At 33.1% G+C, this 21,795-nt stretch overlaps 1 protein-coding gene across 1 annotated transcript in view; it reads right to left on the bottom strand.

The window, feature by feature from the left end:
* Positions 1–7,083: 7,083 nt before the first annotated feature.
* LOC132699391 (protein bowel-like) overlaps positions 7,084–21,795 on the bottom strand; it is a 117,423-nt gene continuing 102,711 nt past the window's right edge. The window contains exons 5-6 of the mRNA XM_060666059.1: positions 11,499–11,849; positions 7,084–8,700 (exon numbers count right to left, since the gene is read on the bottom strand). Coding sequence (XP_060522042.1) covers positions 7,959–8,700; positions 11,499–11,849 — 1,093 coding nt within the window. The 3' untranslated portion in view covers positions 7,084–7,958. The remainder of the gene's footprint in view (positions 8,701–11,498; positions 11,850–21,795) is intronic.

Below are 21,795 nucleotides of genomic sequence, written 5' to 3'. Positions count from 1 at the left end.
AAATAAAAAAGTTTCAGGAGCGGGTGGTGGAGTGGGGGGGTCATTATAAATGTTCCCCCGGTATGCACATAGGTAATATTATGATCAAAAAAATTTTGAGTAATAACAATAAATTCACAAATTCAAGTAAAATATTTCATAAATGTCTTTAAATCGATCTAACAATTTCGTTTATTCGAAATCACTTTCGTGCACATTATTTCAGATAATCGGGACTGTACTATAGTTATGTTTAGTCCTCACATTCATAAATAAACATCTATTTTATTCTATATAAATTGAAACAAAACCACCAATATTCGCTTCATGACATGATTTTGTAATATTGCAGGGTGACGTAGAGACCCTGTAGAGAAAAATGCTGACTGAAACCCGTCTAGGAAGGTGTTTCGCCGGCATTGTTCCACAATTACGTTGTCACCCGTTGAAGTTCAGGTGTGCGACACTCCTTTCGCTCGGTAGCTTTCGGTTGGCAACGCTTCGAATGCATATTTATAAAGGCGACTCGATGTGTGGCATGAGAAAGAAAAAGGCTTAATGCAAATTCTCATTAATGACTAATCGCTTCGATTTAATCTGGTTAGCGTTTGCGAAATTGACCGCAATGTTATTGAACTGCTCGCGGTTCTTGATGCATGTACGCAACCCATTAAAGTGGAAACCACTATACGCGCTTCGTTTGTATAAATAAAATGGCAGCAATAGTTTCTATTTATTTGAACGTTCGTTGGATTACTTCGTTCTCAAAAGATGAGTAATTGTATAGTAATATACTGCAGTTAGCTAATATACAGGGTCATCGAAACTATTGGAAACATTTGGAGAGTGAAGAAAAATAGACATTTAAAAATTGTGTTCCTGCGATACAATTGTAATGGTCTTCATTTTTAAATGTGACTTTCTACTATTTGCAGACGATTTAAAAATTTGTAGATCTATTTGTTAATACGAAGATGCTATCACGGTTCAATAAGTGGTGTGAGCAGAATAATCTTACCCTCAACATCTACAAGTGCAAGGCCTGTTCATACACTCGAAACCTTCAAATTTTATTATTTTTCCACAAATACTACTTTCGGGTTCCGAGAACAAATGGAAAACATACTCTGACGTTCAGCTTAAGAATTGCCCTGTATCGGTTATGCTTCGATTATAATTCGCTTAGTCAGTACAATGATATTTTTGACATTACCAAGGTTAATATTAATATATAACAAACATTACAGAAGTCTTAACATTCCTCTAACTGCCAAATTTATATGTATATTTTGTTTAATTACACATTGTCCTGTAATTGGTGTGAACTGTTGGGCAATAAAATCAATTATTATTATTAATTTTATTATTATTATTGAAATACTGATGGGCATTAAAGCGTTGTCACACGCACTTATTCTAATTAGATATCAAAGTCATTGTTTTTAACTAAGACGCTTTTCACATTATTACATTTTTATATCCTACTTCAAATTTTTGTGCAACACAATTTTAAAAATGAAAAAGCTTATTTCATTTTGTCAGGGCAAACAAATAATATTTTGTATGGCTGTACTGTACGCATAATGTTTACTAATCTTCCTGTGAACACTATTGTGGGCTCGTTCTGTATGTGTTCCTTAATCTTGTAAACGAATTAAAAAAAGAAAACACGTTTTAAGAAGATTAAGAAAAACCCTCTACTTGAAAATCAAGATGTGAAATTTCAGTCACGGCTTACCAATTTCTATGAAAATGGAAATACATCGCGCTGACAAAATCATGCACATTTGACCAAATGCAGGGTGTGCAAAGACTGTGCCAATGTAATATATCTCGTTTATTGTTTGTTGTATGTTAAATACAAATGTTCTAGACAAGACTAAAAGAAACAATTTAAAATTATTTTAAAATATACATAGTGATTTATAAGTATGTGGGACACCCTGCATGATCTATAAGGTTGTTCGGAAAGTCATTTCGTTTTCTCCCGTCAGAGGACTTAATTACGTTTTTTCGAAACCAACTTCACACTTAAGCCGCATAACCATTATATGTCTCGAGAGCTGATATTGCAAGGCTTGTGCGTGAAAAAGTTCTATTAATTCTACGCAGTAGTTTTTGGTTGGTGCCCTTTTAAATATGGAGAGCAATAAGCAGCATTTTCGTCATATTTTACTTTTTTACTTCAGAAAAGGTAAAAATGCTGTCCAAGCGAGAAAAAAATTGACGGATGTGTATGGAGAAGGCGTGTTAACAGTACGCCAGTGCCAGAACTGGTTTGCAAAATTTCGATCCGGCAATTTTGATGTCGAAGATGCACCACGGTCTGGAAGGCCGGTCGAAGCTGACAAAGATGCGATAAAGGCATTAGTTGATGCAAATCGGCGAATAACCACACGAGAGATCGGTGAGAGATTAAATTTGTCGAATTCGACTGTTTATGGCCATTTGAAAGGCATGGGCTTATTCTCGAAGCTCGATGTGTGGGTACCCCATGTCCTTATGGAGCGAAATTTGTGTCGTCGCGTTGACGTGTGTGATTCGCTCCTCAAACGTCAAGAAAATGATCCATATTTGAAGCGGATTATTACTGGGGACGAAAAATGGGTTGTATACAACAATGTTAAACGCAAGAGGTCATGGAGCGGAAAAGATGAACCGGCTCAAAGCGTGTCAAAAGCCAACATTCACCAAAAAAAAGTGATGCTCTCCGTTTGGTGGGATGTCAAAGGAATCGTTTTTTTTGAGCTTTTGCCGGACAATACAACGATTAATTCAGAAGTCTATTGTCATCAACTGGACAAATTGAATGATTCACTTAAAGAGAAGAGGCCCGAATTAATCAACAGGAAGGGTGTAGTGTTCCACCAGGATAATGCGAGACCTCACACAAGTTTGGTCACTCGCCAAAAACTTTTACAGCTTGAATGGGACGTACTGCAACATCCACCATATTCTCCAGATCTGGCGCCTTCCGACTACTATTTGTTCCGGTCCCCGCAAAATTTTTTGGATGGCAAAACCTTTACCTCAAATGAAGATGTCAAAAACCACCTGAACTAGTTTTTTGCCAGCAAGGACCAAAACTTTTATGAGAGGGGAATTATGTTACTGCCAGAAAGATGGCAAAAGGTGTTGGACCAGAATGGCCAATATATAATTTAATAAAATATTTATTCATTATACGAAAACTGTCTTTCATGTTCCCCAAAAAAAACGAAATGACTTTCCGAACAACCCAATATATCGAGTTTTTTTTTTCGATTTATGACTATTTTTTCGTGTTTTAGAAGCTGTATTTTGACGTCATTTCCAACAGCTATAATTTTATTACCGTACCGATTTTATAGAGAAATACAGATATTTAAACAATACTTGCCTTGAAGTTGGTTGGAATCGTTTATACTTCCATGCATTACTCTTATTAATGGTCTTTCAATATTATTGGGCATTCCCTATACCTAAGCTTAGTATTTCATGGGCATACACATAAGTCAAGAAAAATAAAAACAAATTGGAAATTTTTAATTTTTTGAAAAAAATGTTTGTCTTCTGTCCATTAATTTAAAAATTCTACCTTTCTGAAGGGGCACAGTATTATGGAACTATAAACAATGTTTTCAAATCGCCTCTTTTGTATTAATTTTCTCAACTAATTTATTATTAGTTGCCTAACTTGTAACTAAACGATGAATTTTCCGATGGAAGTAGTAGTCGACATGATTTTCGTACAAGGATATAGCGAGAAGAATGCATTATTAGCTATGAGAATTTGCAAGCAATAGTATCCCGATAGAAGGGAGGAACTCTTCAGAATTTGATGAATCGTTTTACTAGAACTAGAAGTTTTGTTTATGGAAAGAACGAAAACCTCAAGACTGTTATGAACGAGGAAAATGAATTTCTAGTATTAGTTTGTGCCACAGAAAACCCACATCAAATATTCCAAGACTAAGAATTCTGTGAATAATATTTTATAAAAAAATAAGATGTATCCTTATCATATACAACACACAAGAAAGAATTTTTGAGCAAGATAATTTTCTCGAATAAGTGTTATTTACAGATGGATCGACATAAAAAAGGTTGTTAATAAGCATAACTCTGCTAACAATAGACCCCATTTTGTGAAGACACACGGGCAGGAAAAAGGCCTTTAAATGTTTGGAGTGGCATAATAGCAAATAAATTTCTAGGGCCTCTTTTTTGTGCAAATACAGTGAATGAGCAAGTTTACTCAGAGTTTTAAGAACAGAGACTGCAAAATGCGTTAAGAACTATTCATGATGGAGCTCCTACGCTACATGCTCATCAAGTTACAAACTACTTAAATAATTTATTTCCTCAATGATTGAATAGAAAGAGGTGGTCCGATTAGATGGCCACCTTATCTAAAAAAAATGGACTATTTTCTGTGGGGACATGTTAAGCACCAGGTGTATAAAACTGATCCACAACAAAAAAGGAAATGAAATAGAGGATACGAGAGGCCTTTGAAAGTGTCATCAAATAAAATAAAGTGAAACCCAATTAAACATATTGTTTTTGTTTTGCAGTTTTGTTCTTAGTTTTCAGGTGTTTTGCTGGAACCATAATTATTTATATTTTATATTTGTTAAATTCTTAAGGGAGGGGAATGCTTTATAAAGTTCAAATAACATTAATAGGAGTAGTATTTAATTTTTTAAACGAAAATTAATCATTTTCATTTTGACTCACCCTGTATAAACAATTCGAACTAACTTCGAGAAAAGTATGTGATAAATGACTGTACCACCTTATAAAATTGTTGGCACAATAAAATTCCAGTTATCGGAAATGGCGACGAAAATACAGCGGTATTAAGCACATTTCATTTTTGACGAAAAAATCCAAAACACAAATCCAAAAACGCTCACTAGAGACCATAGCAACCCTACATTAAGTGATTGAGTGTAAAAAGTATCCGTTAATGACATAACGTAAGTTTGATTTCACACATGTTTATCAGTCCACAACTTTTGTATTTAACATTTTTTTCTAAAGCAAATAATAAACAATATATACTATTTTGACGCAGTATTTGCGCACAATATGTGGTGTGCGAATTTCAAGTGGAACTTCAGTATTTTACTGTGATAAAATGAGAGATTCAATATTCAACGAAATTAGTTGTATTTTGATCCTCTTTAGAGTTAAAAGCATAAATTGAGAATAAAGGAATTTAAAAAATAACCACGCGACAGCATTAACAGTTCAATTTAGTTATTAAGGCTCTGTGTCGAGAGTTTCATTTTGTTGTGTGATAACTAAGCTAATTTTTCTATCTATTGAACCAATTTATAATGTTGATATATAGCCCTGTCATTCGCAATACTGATATTGGTATTTGTTTACGTTATTTTTAAATATGAAATTTGCAACATTTAACATAACTCCTTTTTAATTTAAGTTAACTCCTAATTATTTTAAGTCAAATACCATAAAATCATGGACGAATCGCTCTTTAATTTAAAAAGCAAAATACAAGAGGTTTAAGTCAAAACAATTTTATATTTTGCCAAATGTGCATAATTTTGTTTGTAACTTAACTTAAATCTCATACCATAATATCAACCAAAATTCCATTGACACACCGTAAAAAATTTTCGCGTTATTTGGCTAAAAGGTGGAAATTTTTTAGCTATGTAAAACAATAATAAATTATTATTTTTTCCCAAATTAGCTATAAAAAAGCTGGCGTCTGAAATAGTTGCGATGTCACAAATATTTTCGAGGTTAATATTCCTGTTTGCGATATTTCCAGTGGTGCCAACAAACACACGCATTGAAGTTTTTGTTTTCAAATTATTACAATATCTCGTTCAAATTAATATAATTAAAACTTTTATTTAAGGATTTGTTGTGATATTTGGCAATCCGAAACTGCAAGTATGCAACAAGTTCGAAAAAAGCTACTTTAGTCACGAGTTTGATTTCGTTCATAATTGGCGTCGAAAAAAGTTTATAGGGCGAATAAATACACTATGACGTGGATGAGAATTTACAATCTTCAACATCATGTATTTTTGTCTAAAAGAAAGCATAAAATGAGAAAATAAATTTGTGGAAGGCACTTATTTCTTTGTTTGCTCAATAAAACGTTTTTGTTGTAGCATTAAAAATGCATTTGGTTAACAGGTTTTGTCTAGGTCAATTTTTTTTATTATTTCATTTTTTATTCCTTTCTACAATTTCGGGTACCACACTACTCCCACTACAGCTTTTTGAGAATCTGTTACCTATTTTTCATGTTTTGTTTTGTTTAAAAGAACTAATATGTTCTAAATTTCTTTTTAAAATTTCTTTAAAATTCTTATTCTAATTTTCTTTTTAAAAAGTTTACCGAGCGTGTTGCATACTATACTTTTTCTAATCCTATCTATAAAATACCTAATTACACAACTATCTAGCGTGCGGGAAGCGTCACTTTACCACGTCAGTTTCCTTCCCACGGATCCGAGCCACTTCGGACATTTCCAGGATTTTACCGCACGAGTTTGGGAGCAATCGGATGTTTTCGGAGATTTTTCCCACGCTTTGAATTTTGACGTTTGTCAATTCTGACAGTCATGTCAGTGAATGTATTCGTGTTTTGCGAAAATGTACCCAAAAACTTAACGGTCGTAGAAAAAGTATAGTATGCAACACGTTCGGTAAACTTTTTCACTCACTCGTTTATTAAACACTCGCTCCACTCTTCTCAAATAAACTCGTGAGTCCAATGGCGTTTACCACACTTGTTGCATAATATACTATTAAACCTAACTTAGCTTTTTTTATTAGTCTATTTTTTTCTTTTGGTTATCTGATTTCAATTTTCACTATTTTTGATTAGAAATTATAGAAATTCAAAAAAAAATCTTAACGATTCAAATTACAAAATTGAAATGTGGGTTACAAGTTCAAAAATGGACTAGACTAAAGGTAAAATTAAACCAAACGACAAACTTTCGTGTGGACAACTTTGCTTGTCTGTATATCTGTATAATCTGAATAATATTTTTCAGCCCTGTGGCACCACAAGACAACTTTGTTTACTTTTAATAAAAAAGGTTATTTTCAAATTTACTTTATTCGATTTAGTACATTCCATTATAAAAACTCTTAAAATCAATGGACAAAAACTATTATTTCATAACTGCTAACCTAATTACAACAATGAAAAAATATTTACACCTAGAAGTACAATACATTCTTCACTATTTGTATTAACATTGTGTACAGTACGTAATAAACAAGCTCATGAACCTACTACACTATTATTGGAATGAAATGAAAATTAAAACTGCATTTTGGTGTAAGGAAAGTAAGGCAATTTTAATTTAACACAGTAACGCAAAAACAAGTCGGAGTCCGCAAATATAAACAGATCAAACACATCCGCAGTACTTTGTTCACTCCGTATATCACGTGGAAAACACTCATTATTTAAATTACACACTATGCAACATGTGCTTCGTGGTCAAGCATTAAGTAACTGTATCTCGAACATGCGAGGTGGAATAAGTGCATTCTCAACGCTGATAACCCTATTTAGAATTAATAAATTACGAGCTTTTGTACCTATGTATATCGAGGGAAACCGATAAGTTGAAAACCCCGACGTAAATATACTATATACACCAAATACAATATCATATGATTTAAAACAGCCACTCTCGTTTAATACATTTTCCCCAACAACTTTTTTTGGAAATATTTCATTTACATTGCGAGTAACGGTCCCTTTCAAATATCTACAAAGAATGTATCTACAAGAAAACGGAATTGTAAAAAAGGAACATAAACAATCATAATTCTTACTCTACGTTTCAAAACAATAAAGCTTATAGGACACTATCACTTTACAATCAATTAAAATACTGATGTCAATGTCACTCCAGTTCTCATTGTCCACTTTCCGCAGAAAAAATAACTCCTAGAATTGATTCTCGCACTCACCCATGTGGGATGTCACATTATCTGCTCATTATGTCTGCAATAGTAAAACCAGTCTTCTTCGGAGGAGGCCTCGGAGCTACCGCGGGGACTTCTTCCTTTTTCATGCTCAAATCACTTGGAATGTTGCTGGGTGACACGTTGCCCATACTAGGCTTTGACGGGCCCGGTACGCCCATCATCGGTGAGCCGTCGGGTGGTTTAAGCACGTTGGTAGGAGGAATTCCGATAGTTTGAACCATGGAAAGGTTCTGGGGGGCTGGGTACTGATGATGAATATTCATCCTGAGATTCATTGGCGGCGTTATCGGTCGCTGGTGCGAATAGGATGGCGTCCTAGGCCTCGCGGAACCAAGGAATGGGTTGGTGGAACACCCGGGCCGATCTTGGTCGAACCCGCGCTTTCTAAACGCTCCGAGGAAGTTGTGCTCCATAGTTTTGCTGGTTACGGTGCTCGGCTTTGCTAGTAAGTCTCTTCTGATTTGGAGTTGCGGCATGGGCGATGGGGCGGGTCGGATGTTGACGGGTTCTGGCGGGTCGTTTATCACATCCGGACAGTCTTCTTGACCTGGATCTATCTCGGGATCTTCATCGTCGTCTTCGTCGTCCTCTATTTCATGTCTGTAATCCAGTTTGTCTATCACTGATGGACGCATAGTGTATGGGCTCGAGGTACTACGAGGTTCGTGGCAATGGGTTCGTTCCGGAGTTGGCGAGCAGACTCGGATACTACCATCGTCTCTTGATTCTTGTGAAGGTGATCTATAAAGAAAACAAATTTCAACCAAAATATCTTTCAGCAGCTGATGGTAAAATGAGTCAGCCGGATTAGGATGCATAAACAAATGACATTTTTTGCAAACCTATCAGGTCCAAACGTTAGACTTGTTCAGCTGTAATCTGGTATCCTTAAATAGTTACATCATCAAAAAATTAGTTCTCAGTATTCGAGATTGCAACTTAATTTACTACATAGATAAATAGCTCTTTGACTTATTGCACGTACTTGACTGGTTTTCCAGTCGTAAACGTCTTTCATTTGATTTGACATCTTCTGCATTTGTGTTTTGCATTTCGCTATGCCTTTTGGTTTTGCGTCTGGGAAACTGGGTATTCAAAATCGAGGATACACCGTTGCGTAGCGGCAGCTTTCGACCCTTCTGGGTCGCATAATTTTGGCGAAGAAGTCAAACGACTATTTGATTCAGTTCTGTGAGATAAATTATAATCCGTTTACATCGAGTGGGACAATTTGCACTGGCCCTCGAGATTTTTCATGATCATCACACAAATATTGGAGTGTATATACAGAGTCTATCGTCTGTTCACTAAAAGTTTAATGAGAAGTAATTTAGAATCGCCATACAAAAATATTTTCAACGTCCTGTCACTTGCGGTTCAACCGGAAGTCACTATCAAGTTGCTTATTTCAAATGGAACACAACATTAATTATTATATTTGGAGATTCTGTGTTAAATTCGAAACATATGTTATGAATATTTTGTTTTTGAAATATAAAAATTGTGCCTACAATTTAACCAACTTTGAAAATGCATATTTTTGTAGTTTTTGAAAATTTAATCCTCATATTAGGAAAAATGTTAAAAAATGGGTCGTAATTTGACATTTTCCTCATTTTCATTGTCCACATTAAAGCAGTCCAATTTAGTCCTCAAAAATTCACATTTTCAAAGTCGCTAAACGAGTTTTTTTATTGAAACATTAAGTATTATTAACTTCAGGATTTACTTGTCTATCACACTACATTAGGGTTATTTCGAAACCTATTCTAAATAATTAGGTTTAATTATAGTATCTTAATTGTTTGCCTGCAAATTTTCACTTCAAGTACTTCGCCATGGAAAAACAATAATTGTGTTGTTGTCAAACAAATAATTAGTAGAATAACAATTGTCTTTCCATAGCCAAGTACGTGAAGGGAAAATCTTTAACCGAACAAATACCATACGATCAAAAAACCTAATTATTTGGAATATGGTTCGGAATAGGTATGTATACGTAATTCTAATTCAGTATGATAGAGAAATAAGTCCCGGACAAGATAACACTTAAAGTTATAGTCCCATATGAACAGCGACTTTGAAAATGTATAAAAGTAGACAATAAGAATAACAAAGGTTACAAAAATATGTATCTTCGAAGCCGGAGCTAGCAATGTAAGTTCAAATATTTCAAAAACATTTAGAAATAAGGATGGGACATTATACATTAAATATCTTTAGAATTTCACGCAGAATCTCAAAATGTAATAAAATATGGTTGTGCCATTTGAAATAAGCACGTTGATAGCAAGTTCCGGTTGAACTGGAAGTGACAAGGCGTAGAAAATATATATGAAGAGAAATACACAACTTACCTCCACCACAAAAAATTAAAAGCGTTTATACGAATGTCAAAATTAGAACAAATCAATATGTGGTTTGACTGATGTAACAGTTTTCATGCTTGTTCAGAATATGATTCATTTTTATAAAAATACCGTTTGAAAAGCAACTTTAATTCGGACTATAGAATTTCTGATAATTTTCACTCACGTCTGAATATTTCCATGTAAAAATATAATGATACCCATTACTTCTCTAAGTGGCGAATAAAAATCAACAAAGCAACACAAGATTTAATATTAATATTAATAATGGATTTTTATTGCAATGCACAAATACCCTCAAAAACAAGCAATACGTAAAATTAACATAACGTCACAAAACCGTTTTATAGGATTATTACTTTACTAATAGAATTTCTTGCGATTTATTATATAACTTAATACGCATATAATAAGGGCTGCTTTCAGTTACAGTTAATCGATGGTGTGGATATAAAAAAAAGTTCTAGTGCTATACAATGTTATGAAATGTTACCTAGTTTCCTGAAAACTCCTCTACATGATTGTAAATAATTTAAACTTTTTAATTTTCTTTTCTTGGCTCTAAACACTTTTTGTATCACGAAGTTACTGCCCCAGATGATTACATCATACCTCGTGAGTTTGACTATCCATAACTCACAGTTACAAGCTTTAAACATTGTTTCTGTTTCTCTATTTAAAGTAGTTTCGCGAAAGTTTAAGTAATTTGATGAAGTTAGTTTATTCTGTTTATTTTCGAAAAATAATCACGTCAGTTTTCTTTTTATTTAGTAAAAGTTCATTTCCATTAAACAACCTGCTATCGTATGCTTTACCTACATCCAACAAGATGGTCCAAAATTGCCACGAACAACAACTAATTATTGTGATCAACTAATTATTTAAAAAAAAAATGAAAAACTTGACAATAAGTCAATGGGTCTATAGTTATTTGAGCCCCAGGCACTCCTTTTTGGGTGCAGTGGTTTGATTCTAGCTAACTTATACTTTTCATCTCATCTTCACTACTACTCTATTTGATTTTTTAGTTCATTAGATATTCCTACAAGAATAGGAAAATAACGTCAAATTTCAATATCAGATATGTAAGCTAACGATAAAAAGTGTAAACAAATTTTTCAGCTGACCTTCAGGTTCCCGAAGACTTTTCTAAACCTATCCTAAGCCTACCTTGGTCTGGGAGACATCCTTTCTCCATCCTCATCTCCGCCAGGAATAAAACCATCGCCAAGCCCATCAGCAGGAACATCTCCCACAGCGTGAGTCAAAGCGTGTCTCCTCAAATCGCAATTCCGTCTAAACACCTTGCCGCAGCTGTTGCACTCGTAAGGTTTGTGGTCCGTGTGGGTGAGCAGATGGGTTTTCAAATTGGACCGTTGGTTGAACGATCTCGAGCATACTTGGCACTTGTGAGGGGACTCCTCCATGTGGAGGATCTTGTGAACCGCCAACGTTCGCGACTGACAGAATCCTTTTCCGCACTCGTTGCATTTGAAAGGCTTCTCCTTCGAATGGATGTATCTGAAATAATAACAACAGTTGGGTTTTGTTTTTTTGATATATACTATTCAAGTTTTAAAACACTTTACTTGATGTATCTAGATTAATGTACTAGTACTGGAACAATCGGTTGTTACAGCCCGGAAACAGCCCCTTAGCAGAGCTTATCACTTTTTCAATTTTTTACTTTCATCTCTTAACGACGTGGTTAAATAATGATCAACTAGTTCTTGAAATTTCCTATTTTTTAAAAAAAGCGAGTATAGCAGGAAGCCTCAGGAATGCAGTGGAAATTCAAATAAAATATGTCACGAAATTTTTGCCCAAGCATAGAAATGATCCTGCAGGCTACAAACTTACTTTCACCAGAATTGGTATTGTTTACATTAGTTTTCAGGACAAGTATTTTTATGTTTTACTTTGGTTAGTTTGCTATGTGAAGAAAATTTCTATATACCATATTTGTTAGCAAGTTTTTATTGTCCTCTATCGTCACATTGTTTCTGTTGTCTTAAAATCGTTTTAGCGTTAAATAAGCTTTAGGAATGCCACCAGATATTGTAGATAAATGCGGTTTCCTCCCAAACAGCTAGTTTATATGACTGATAATTTAATGATATTCATTACATTAAGTGATATTAAATTAAATTTTAGCCCTCCGTGGTAGTTTTTGTAGTCTAGCTGGTTCTACTAAATAATTTGATATGTATGACTAAAAATCTGCCCGTGCAAATTTGAGATCTGCTTCAAGCTGAACTGGTCTTTGTTTCTCATAATGAGGTATATTTTTTTAGTACAACACTTCTAAATATTTATCCTACAACCACAGATATGCAAAAAAAATTCGTTCCAAATAATATTGCTTTACCGCGAGATGACTAAGACGGTTATATAAATAATTTTCGAAGAACGGAGATAGGATCGGAACTGCTATTTGTATATGACTGGTCTAGTTTACTTGGATGTTGCCTACCTACGGGTTTGGTTCGAGATAAAGCGTTTGATAAATTAGCTCCGGGTTGTCAGATCCATTATTTCAGTCCCTTTGCATGTATCAGATAAGAAACCTTACCGATTTTAACTCCGTGTAACCGATAGTGGGTGAATCCCACCATATCTAGTAATTCGGTTAACTAAAAATTTTAACAGAAACGTTTTTCAGTGAGGTTTTGTAAATATACTAAGCGATAAGGCAAGGCAAAAAAACTCAGCATAAAGACACCAAGATGAATTATTCAACACCATTATCAATTTTTTTATAGGTTTTCGATACTTGGTAGTGCAGGAAAACAACTGATTTCAAAGTGACCCTGCTTGTTTGGTGTCGGCAACATCCTCTTATACATCGCTGCACCCTGTACCAGTATAATGTTAAGAGAAAATAATCTAATAATCTAATAATTTTATGCACAAAAAAATAATTTAGTCGCCACATATTAAAAAATATTAAGTGAACGTGAAAAACAATCAATGAAATGATAATTTTCTCCTATATAATTCATTTACTTTACGATATATCAAGAGATGAGCCCGAGCTGTTAGAAAATTACACACCTATTTGAGTTGACATTTGAGTTAGTATTGAGCAACAGATTGGTGGACCTTCTAAGTGACTGCAATCTTTTCACTAAGGAGCAGCATAGGCTTTTAAAAGGAAAGTCAAAGCAGACAGCAACTTTTTATTTCATTGACAACGTCTTCAAACACGTTGAAAAATTTTTTTTAACTCTTGGAATGCTTCTGGACTTATCCAAGGTGTAGAATGTTTATATAGGCAACTTATTATACTAAAACGGTATTAAATGAAATGCAAAACAATTGTAACAGTAATAAACGATAATAGAAGAGTTAACTCAATGATGTTACAAAGTAATCTAGGTATTGCACAAGGGAGCATACTAGGGCCAACCCCTTTTTTGTTTTTTATGAACAATTTAAACCTGTTGCTCCATAATGGTCAAAACAAACGCGTTATTAAGTATGCAGACCACACTAATTTAATTATAGGTAGTAAAATGCTTTCAGATGGGTTCACAAAGAATAAATTAATTCAAAAAATAAGACTAATATTAGGATAAATAGGATAATTATGAAAATTTTTTGAGAGTTGCAGATCTGATATTGAAAGTTTAGGTATAATAACGGCCCAAGCAGCTTATAATGTTTCTTTGTAACAAAAAGAGTATATTCAATTCTCTCCCAATAAGTTTGGGAGAGGGGACACAATTTAAATGTCCACTAAGAGAGTTGCTAATGGATTGAGAACCATACACTCTAAGCGGCTTTTTTCCCAATTATTAAACTCTTTTTGACGTAATTTTATTTCGTGCTTCATTATATCACAATTTGCAATAAAATATTTATTTATTAAATAAAAAAAATTAATTTTCTAAATCCTCCATACGGAAAACATCATCGTTTTCATTCTTTACATTGCCATTTGGTACATTTGAAACAGAATGCGGCGTTGCCAAGTAATTCTTTCCAATAGTTGCCAATTCGACTTGCTGGGTTATCCATATCCATATCACGTTTTATGAGTATATGAAGCTACAATTTATATGATACTTATATTTTTGTCTTTATTATAGGGCATTTGCACATATTGTTTCTACGCACTTAAATTCTAAAAATCTACTGAAAAAGACATCAGTCAACGTCCGGAAACTTTACCATAGCAAATAAAAAATCCACTAATAATACATATTTTTTAATGCAAAATTTGTCTTCAGGTTTTTCCAAAACATCAGAGGCTATTGCAGCTAACTTTGGAATCATTTCAAAAATCAATCTTGTGTCGATTCTTTAGCAAGGATTCACTAAAAGTATAATATATATATTCTTCAGTTTGAAAAAGGTCAAAGGAAATTTTTAAAATTTCTAGCTTTTAAGGGTGATGGTATATTTCCACAGAGATGCTTTTCTTCTAATGTTCTCTTAAGGCGATTCGAAATACAATTGTTTACATTTAATTTATTTACTTAATGGTACAAAATTCAATTTCCAATATTCCACCCAGCACTTTCCTCCACAAATTCTTTAGTTAAAAGTCCACCCTTGCAAAGCAATGAACATTTTTAATTGTAATTGTTAATGATTTAACACCGGCCCATTTTACTTTGGCATTTAAAAATTTTTACGTTCAAGTGATTATTATAGATACTGTCTTTTCATTTTTTTTGGCTTGGCCTACTATACTTAATGAAATAATTGTCTTGTTATTGGATATTATATCCGTTAGACAATATAGCCTATTATAATAATAATAATTATTATGTTTTCCACAGGACTTTCCTGGATTTCAAGTTTTTTCGGGTGCTCTCGCACAAGAACAAAAAGCTGGTTAGACTTTGAGTTAGTCTGTAGTCAAATCTTCATTACTTTACGTACTATTCCCGTAGTTTCTACCAGAACGATTTTTTGCATGATGTAGGAGTGTACTTTTTCTTATTTTAAATTCTACTAGGCTTCTCAATGTGGCGCGCGGGACTTCACCAGTGGCTCCGAGAATGATTGGAATTATGATTACACTGTCTTGATCCCACATTTCCTTGATTTCGTTGGCTAATGGTAAGTATTTGTTAACTTTTGTCTTTTTTGTCTACGAATACCATATCGGGTCTATTGTTTTGTATGTGCACATCCGTGATGATTTCTCTGTTCCAGTACAGTTTTTATTGATCGTTATCTACAACCGACTCAGGTTTAAATTTGTAGTATGGTTCTTGTTTTGTCTCTGAGTCAAAAATTTTTTTGTAGCTCTTGGTATACCACTTTTCCTACATTATCTTTTCGTGTACTCCTTGACCGCCAGTGTTTTGCATCCACCAATTATGTGATATATTGACTCCGTTTCATTCCCACACATACGGCATTTGTCGGATTCTATTCTTAATTTCATTATGTACTTTTGGTAGTTCCGAGTCGCCATTATCTGATCTTTCTTAGGTTAAGTGGAGATAAATTCTTATCTATGTTTACTATAGTCGCATATTTATTATTATTATTATTATTATTATTATTAGAAGTAAAGGAACGCTGAGACTAAGGCACAATGAAAGTGTTTCTGCATAAAATCGGATTTAAATTTTAAAATATTTACAAGCTCAGTTGTATTAAGCACGCCAATAGCCAAGATACTATAACGAAAGGGAGACGAAGTTCTTTATCGACCTGCAATTTGAATCTACCTGCCTCTAGAGGAAAAAGATACTGTACTGTGCTACACTGTAGCTGGAGGGGAAGTTTGGTGTGAAACAATTTGCTACTTTCAGCAAAAGGACATGACAAGTCAACTTTTTGAAAATTTGGTAAAAAATTCTGTTCTTCCAGCAGGGGAAAAGAGGTATTGCAAGAATTGCTTGGTAATCGTGACCTTTAATTTAAAGATGCTTATACAAAAAAACTTGTTGAAGTATTAAGAACTAAATCGCATGATAATATTTATTTCATAGACGAGGTCATAAAAAAATATACTCTTTAAATTTCCATCTTGTCACTGCGATTTGAATACGATAGAAATGACATTAAAATCCCAAGTTAAATGGAATAATATAAACCGAAAAATATCCGCCCATGTAATTAATGTAGTTAAAACTCTGGGACAATTATTATCAGATAGCAGTATATATTTGAATTGAAAAATAATTATAAGTAAACATTCCTTCGAAATAGAAGGTAGAATCTAATCCGCTGCACGTGAACAGTGGAAGCGTTTTTCGTTATTTGCTACGGCAAATAACTTGTCATTAAACTTTTTTCCGGTGACTTACCTGCCAGCGAAGAGTCCGAAGTTGTTTAGCGAAAGAAAACGTTATTTGTACGTGCATGAGTCGTTCTTCGGTAATAAAAATTTTATTAGCCGACGAAACGTGTTCCGGCGTTCAAGCGTCAACCGTCCGATATTTTAAAATCTGTGAGACATTAAATAGGTGTCGGGTTATATCCAAACACCATTAACGGCATTAATTCGGCTTAAAATTTCGATCGAGATAATGGACTGGAATAGGTATACGGGACGCATTAAACTAAAACGTGTTCAGATAAAAGAAACCTATAAAGTCAATTAAAGGAGATCCAGTTACCGGATCAATATAATAATACGGCCGACCGTGACTATTGAAAAATGACGTGGCAGGGGTTATTTTTTTTTCCAGCGTACGGATTTTATATGGTTTTTAATACGCATTCCGAAGGTACTAGGCATGATAAATAATAAGTACGGCGCCAAACGGTTTTTCCAATTAAATTACAATCTCATTTACGTAATAGCGTTTTACGTAATAAGTACCGAAAGTGAAGTTTGGTTTGCATTGGGAAAGAAAAGATGGAAAACTTTTTAATAATGCAACTATTTTATTTTCCAGTTGTTATATTTCTCGTTTCATAATTTCGATGCTAATATTTGAGTAGAAATGCCATTGAGAACTCGATAAAATGAACTGATATAACGATGATCCTTTTTCTCTAGCAAACAATTAAATAAAAATTGTATCACAAGAAACTCACACTTTTTATATAGCATGTCTTGTTCTAACTCATAGATCAAGCTTTTTGGGACTTTATCAACTTTAAAATAGGATAATTATTATTAAGTTTGTTAAGTCTGTTGTGGAAATATACTTTTCTTACGAAGATATGATTCCCTGTATATAATCTTTAAAGCTACAACAGCAAAGTACTAACAGATTACTCCCAACACCAGCATTTTATACAGGATGTTTCAAAACAAAAAGGGGTGATTCATTATTTAAAATAAGTGGTTTTAATTTTTTATCTGTAAAACAGAAATAACTACGTATTACCATTATGAAGTCATACTTGGGGCATATTTTTTTAAATGATTAAATTGCGCAGCAACATAAAAAGTATATATTTTTGGTTTTGTGTCAAATTTATAAACTTTTTATGTGACAGTTTCGGAATAAAAAAAAAAGTAAGGCATGTTAAAAAAAATATTTTGGAAAAATTATTCAGTTCGGTCCTGTCAAAAAAATGTGTTTTATACCAATCAACTGAAACTTGTTAATCTATGCATTCATAAACAAACTACATTACTAATCATTATACTTGAACAATATTAATTAAAATCAAAAGCAAACTAACCAAACTACCCAAAACAAAAATTCAACTTTTATAGGAGTTTCCATACATAAAATGCATATCTGCCATTTCAGCATTATTGAATGAAAACTCTTTGTCGTATTTTGTATTCAACTGAGCATGGTCAAAGATCACAATAATAAAAAACGCCTTCAGAAGTGACAGCAGTTTTTTTATCTAATATTTTTTTATCTCGTTATTATATTGTTATATTTTATTTTTTTGTTTGAAAAGGATAAGTATTATAAAAAAAAACAGAAAACAAAGAGTTTTTAAATAAAACATAAAATTAAAAAAATATATTTTTTGTCATTGCAAAAGTTTTTTCTTAAATTTAGAATCATAAGAGTAGTTATATATGTTCGTTTTTGATATAAAAAAAAGACATTTTTACGTCCTACTTGTAACCCGATATCTTTGTAATGGCAGTAGTTGAACCCAACCAAGAAAGTATTCTTTATTTTTAACAAGATATCATCCTTTTAGGCTTTTCGTATTTGTTTTTAATCACACTTTATGAATATTCTAAACGTCTTTTTTGGAAACCCCGTATTCAAGGAATTCAATATCAAATGAAATTGAAACGTCATAAGCAATTTTGGTTATTTTTGATATTGAAAACGCTTTACTTGTTTCGTCATATTTCTAGAAGTAATTTTTCACAATTCCCGCGACATCCTAGTGATGAGATTCAAAGCCGTCCTGCGCAGTCTAAAGCGCTTTGCAGCATCTAATATTTTGCAGGTATCTAACTACCAATTATATCAATTAGAGGAAATTGGATAACGGTTTTTTTTATTAAAACAAGTTTAACTCTATCATAGGACACAAAAAAAAAACATTATTTTGAAGTTATTATTGCAGTGAGAATATAATTAGATGTATTAAAAATGTATCAATAACTGCAACCAAATTAGTCACGATGGCTCTTCTCAAATTGCGCTGTAGTATCTCAGCTTCAATAAATTTATAGTCAAATGATCGTGCTAAAGCACAATAATAATGGCCCAGATTATTTTTTTTCTACAAATGCTACAATCCTGCAGTGCTGTTTATTCTGTGGATTCTTATTAATAAACATTATATGACATTAATAATGAGATGTCATTATTATTCATGTCATAAAAAAATCTCGCAAATCTACGTTAATTTTTTTTAAACGGTGCGCTGCAATTTTTATTTGTTATTATAATTGCAGATTAGGATATTATTTATTAAGATTGTTCTTAATGTTATTGTTCTTAGCGACTTAAATCGAACAGATTTTTCCAACATGTAATTAGAAAAGGCAAACAAAATATGTACATGAAAAAACTTTCTGTGTAACTAAGAGAAAACACTTGAAGTCATGGTACTGTAATTATATTTTATTTTGTTTGCTTATTCCCGTGTGTTGAGCGCTAGCTGCATTTCAGTAAATATTTACTTTAGAGAATTTGCTCACGAATACTAAAGTAAATAAAATAGTAAAAATCCATCTAAAATAACAATTTATAAACAATAAAATAAAAAAGTTATGTGATTTAACCACCCTACATTTCCATTGTAGCTAATAATCCAATCTTGTAAATTAATTAATTAATTTCAACATTTCACTTCACTTTCAACTGAACTTAAAATTACCTTACCAAAATCAGAACAGAAAATTATTAAGGAACGCAATAATTTAAATGCATTTAAAAATTAAATATTATGTATTATCTGAAATTTTATTGTGTTGTTTTGTTGTTACATAGGGTTTTTATGCTTATACAATATTGAGTTATTAAATCTAGTTTAATTAATTTCTTAATTTGTTGCCAACAAATAAACAAGTAAACGAGCACTGACTGGCACTATGCACTTATTTTGCACGACTCCATTTTTTGGATAACTCAATCTGGCAGTTATAAATTGTAAAATATCTTGAAGATGTTGTTTTCTCTCAGGATGTTGGTCGTGCGCCCAAACTGCAAGCTTATTTGAAATTCTAAATAAAAATCAACGAATTACCAGTCAAAATCACAATTTGAATTAATAACGAAAACCAGAAGTTGGCATAGTGTAAAGCTATGTATTTTGAATGGGATTTGGAATAACATTAGGAAAGTCAAAGGGTTCGCCGTCTAATCGACTGTTGTTGTTGCTGTCTGTTGTGAAGGAAATGAAGGATATTTCGTCGATTTTCACTACAAATCTTGAACAAAATATTTGTCAGTGTAACAATGACAGTATCTTATGATCTCTATGTTTTGAATTATGCACTAATGTGAGTAAATAACAAACCTTGCTTGTATTTTTAATGGGATTTTAAGTTCTTTTCAACGTCTCGCGCTATCCCATATAAAAATATGATTTTTCTGTTGATAACTAAATACTAAACTCGCCATCGAACTATTAGTTGTGAAATTATTATTCAACTTAAAAAGTAGGACTATCTTATTGTTATATATTTTCCAAATGTTTTTACAGAAACTAAAAGTGAGGCTATTGGCCAAAGCGCGAATCAAGATGGACAACCCACCCGTAGACAAATCTGTGTTTTATTCACGTTTAAAAGGATTTTACGACCGTAAGTCAATCCTATGACGGGGAAGATTAGTTTGACGTTTTACGTCTTGTTCTTGTAGAGAAGAAAATATTATAAAAATAACCTTCGAACTCGGAGCGTTTGAGGAATTTTATGATACGCTTTGAATAGTTTTTGCAGAAACCAATGTAGTTAGAGAATATGCCATTTTGTCAATTAATCAAAAATTAAGATTTGAGAATGTGATCGAAATTTATAAAATGGTTAGCTACGTCTCAAAATGGCAGATTTCAAATTGTGGCTACTACGTATCCCCTTCAAGAACTGGACAAAAAAATGTGGAGAGTGCTTATTTCATCTGGATAGCGCATTTTTTGGATTGCCTAGCGGACTGTATTTCACGTTTTTTATTATTCCAATTATTGCTTCAAAAACAAATTTGTTTTACTCTCTAAAGCCGGTACGTGATGTTAATTTTGAGACACTTTTTTTTTCAAAATTTGTTTTTTGTGCAACGCGCAATTTGATTATCTTCACCTCTAATCCGTTAACCGTATCATTCATTGGATTAAGAATAACGAAAAGCAGTAATACGACACAAAACCGATGCGGACTGCTAATAGAGTGAAAATTAAATTAAAGAAACGAAGACATATTCTATTTGCTAAGGAAGATCATGAAACAAGAAAACAAAAAAAAATCTAAAAAAATAATAATAATAACTAAGAAACAGGTTTTAACCATAATCGAACAAAGATAGCGATAGTGATTCTTATTATTTGTTAATAATAGTTATCCTTATTTTAAAAATGGGAAACTTGTAAATTTTTGTCCCGTGTTTTAAACCGCATTTCACAACAGTATAAGCGACTCGACTGGATGCGGACCAACATTCGGCAAACGAGACGGTCGCTACCTGGCCATTTTTTTCTCTCTTCTCGCGGCTCGTTTCATGTCGAACAGCATGAAAAACTGTTCCGAAAAGCGGTTTTTTATCCGAACGAAACATTCTAAATAATTGTCCGCGTAGCCTTATTCCGCTAATTATACTAACAAATTAAATTCCCTTCCAATCCGACGACTTCGCATGCGAGATGTTATCGTGCGAATCTTCTTCGCCCGTATAACGCGGTCCGCCTGAATTAATGACGTATTATTAATGCGAATTTGTAGCGTTTTTGCGGAGACATCTTAATCGCGAATTGTTTTTGTTTCCGTTCGACCGCGCGTGTGTCGCGCTTGTAGAATTGCTACCAAACTTGTTAGAAATGAAAGACAGGAATAATCAACAAAAAAAACGAGGTTAACTCTCTGGCTCTCTTACTTACATCACTCATTTCGCAAAAAGGCTCTAAG

The sequence above is a fragment of the Cylas formicarius genome, unplaced genomic scaffold, assembly GCF_029955315.1.
Source record: "Cylas formicarius isolate icCylForm1 unplaced genomic scaffold, icCylForm1.1 PGA_scaffold_3__17_contigs__length_32017465, whole genome shotgun sequence".
Taxonomy (NCBI): Eukaryota; Metazoa; Arthropoda; class Insecta; order Coleoptera; family Brentidae; genus Cylas; species Cylas formicarius.
This window is presented reverse-complemented; position numbering and strand designations above follow the sequence as displayed.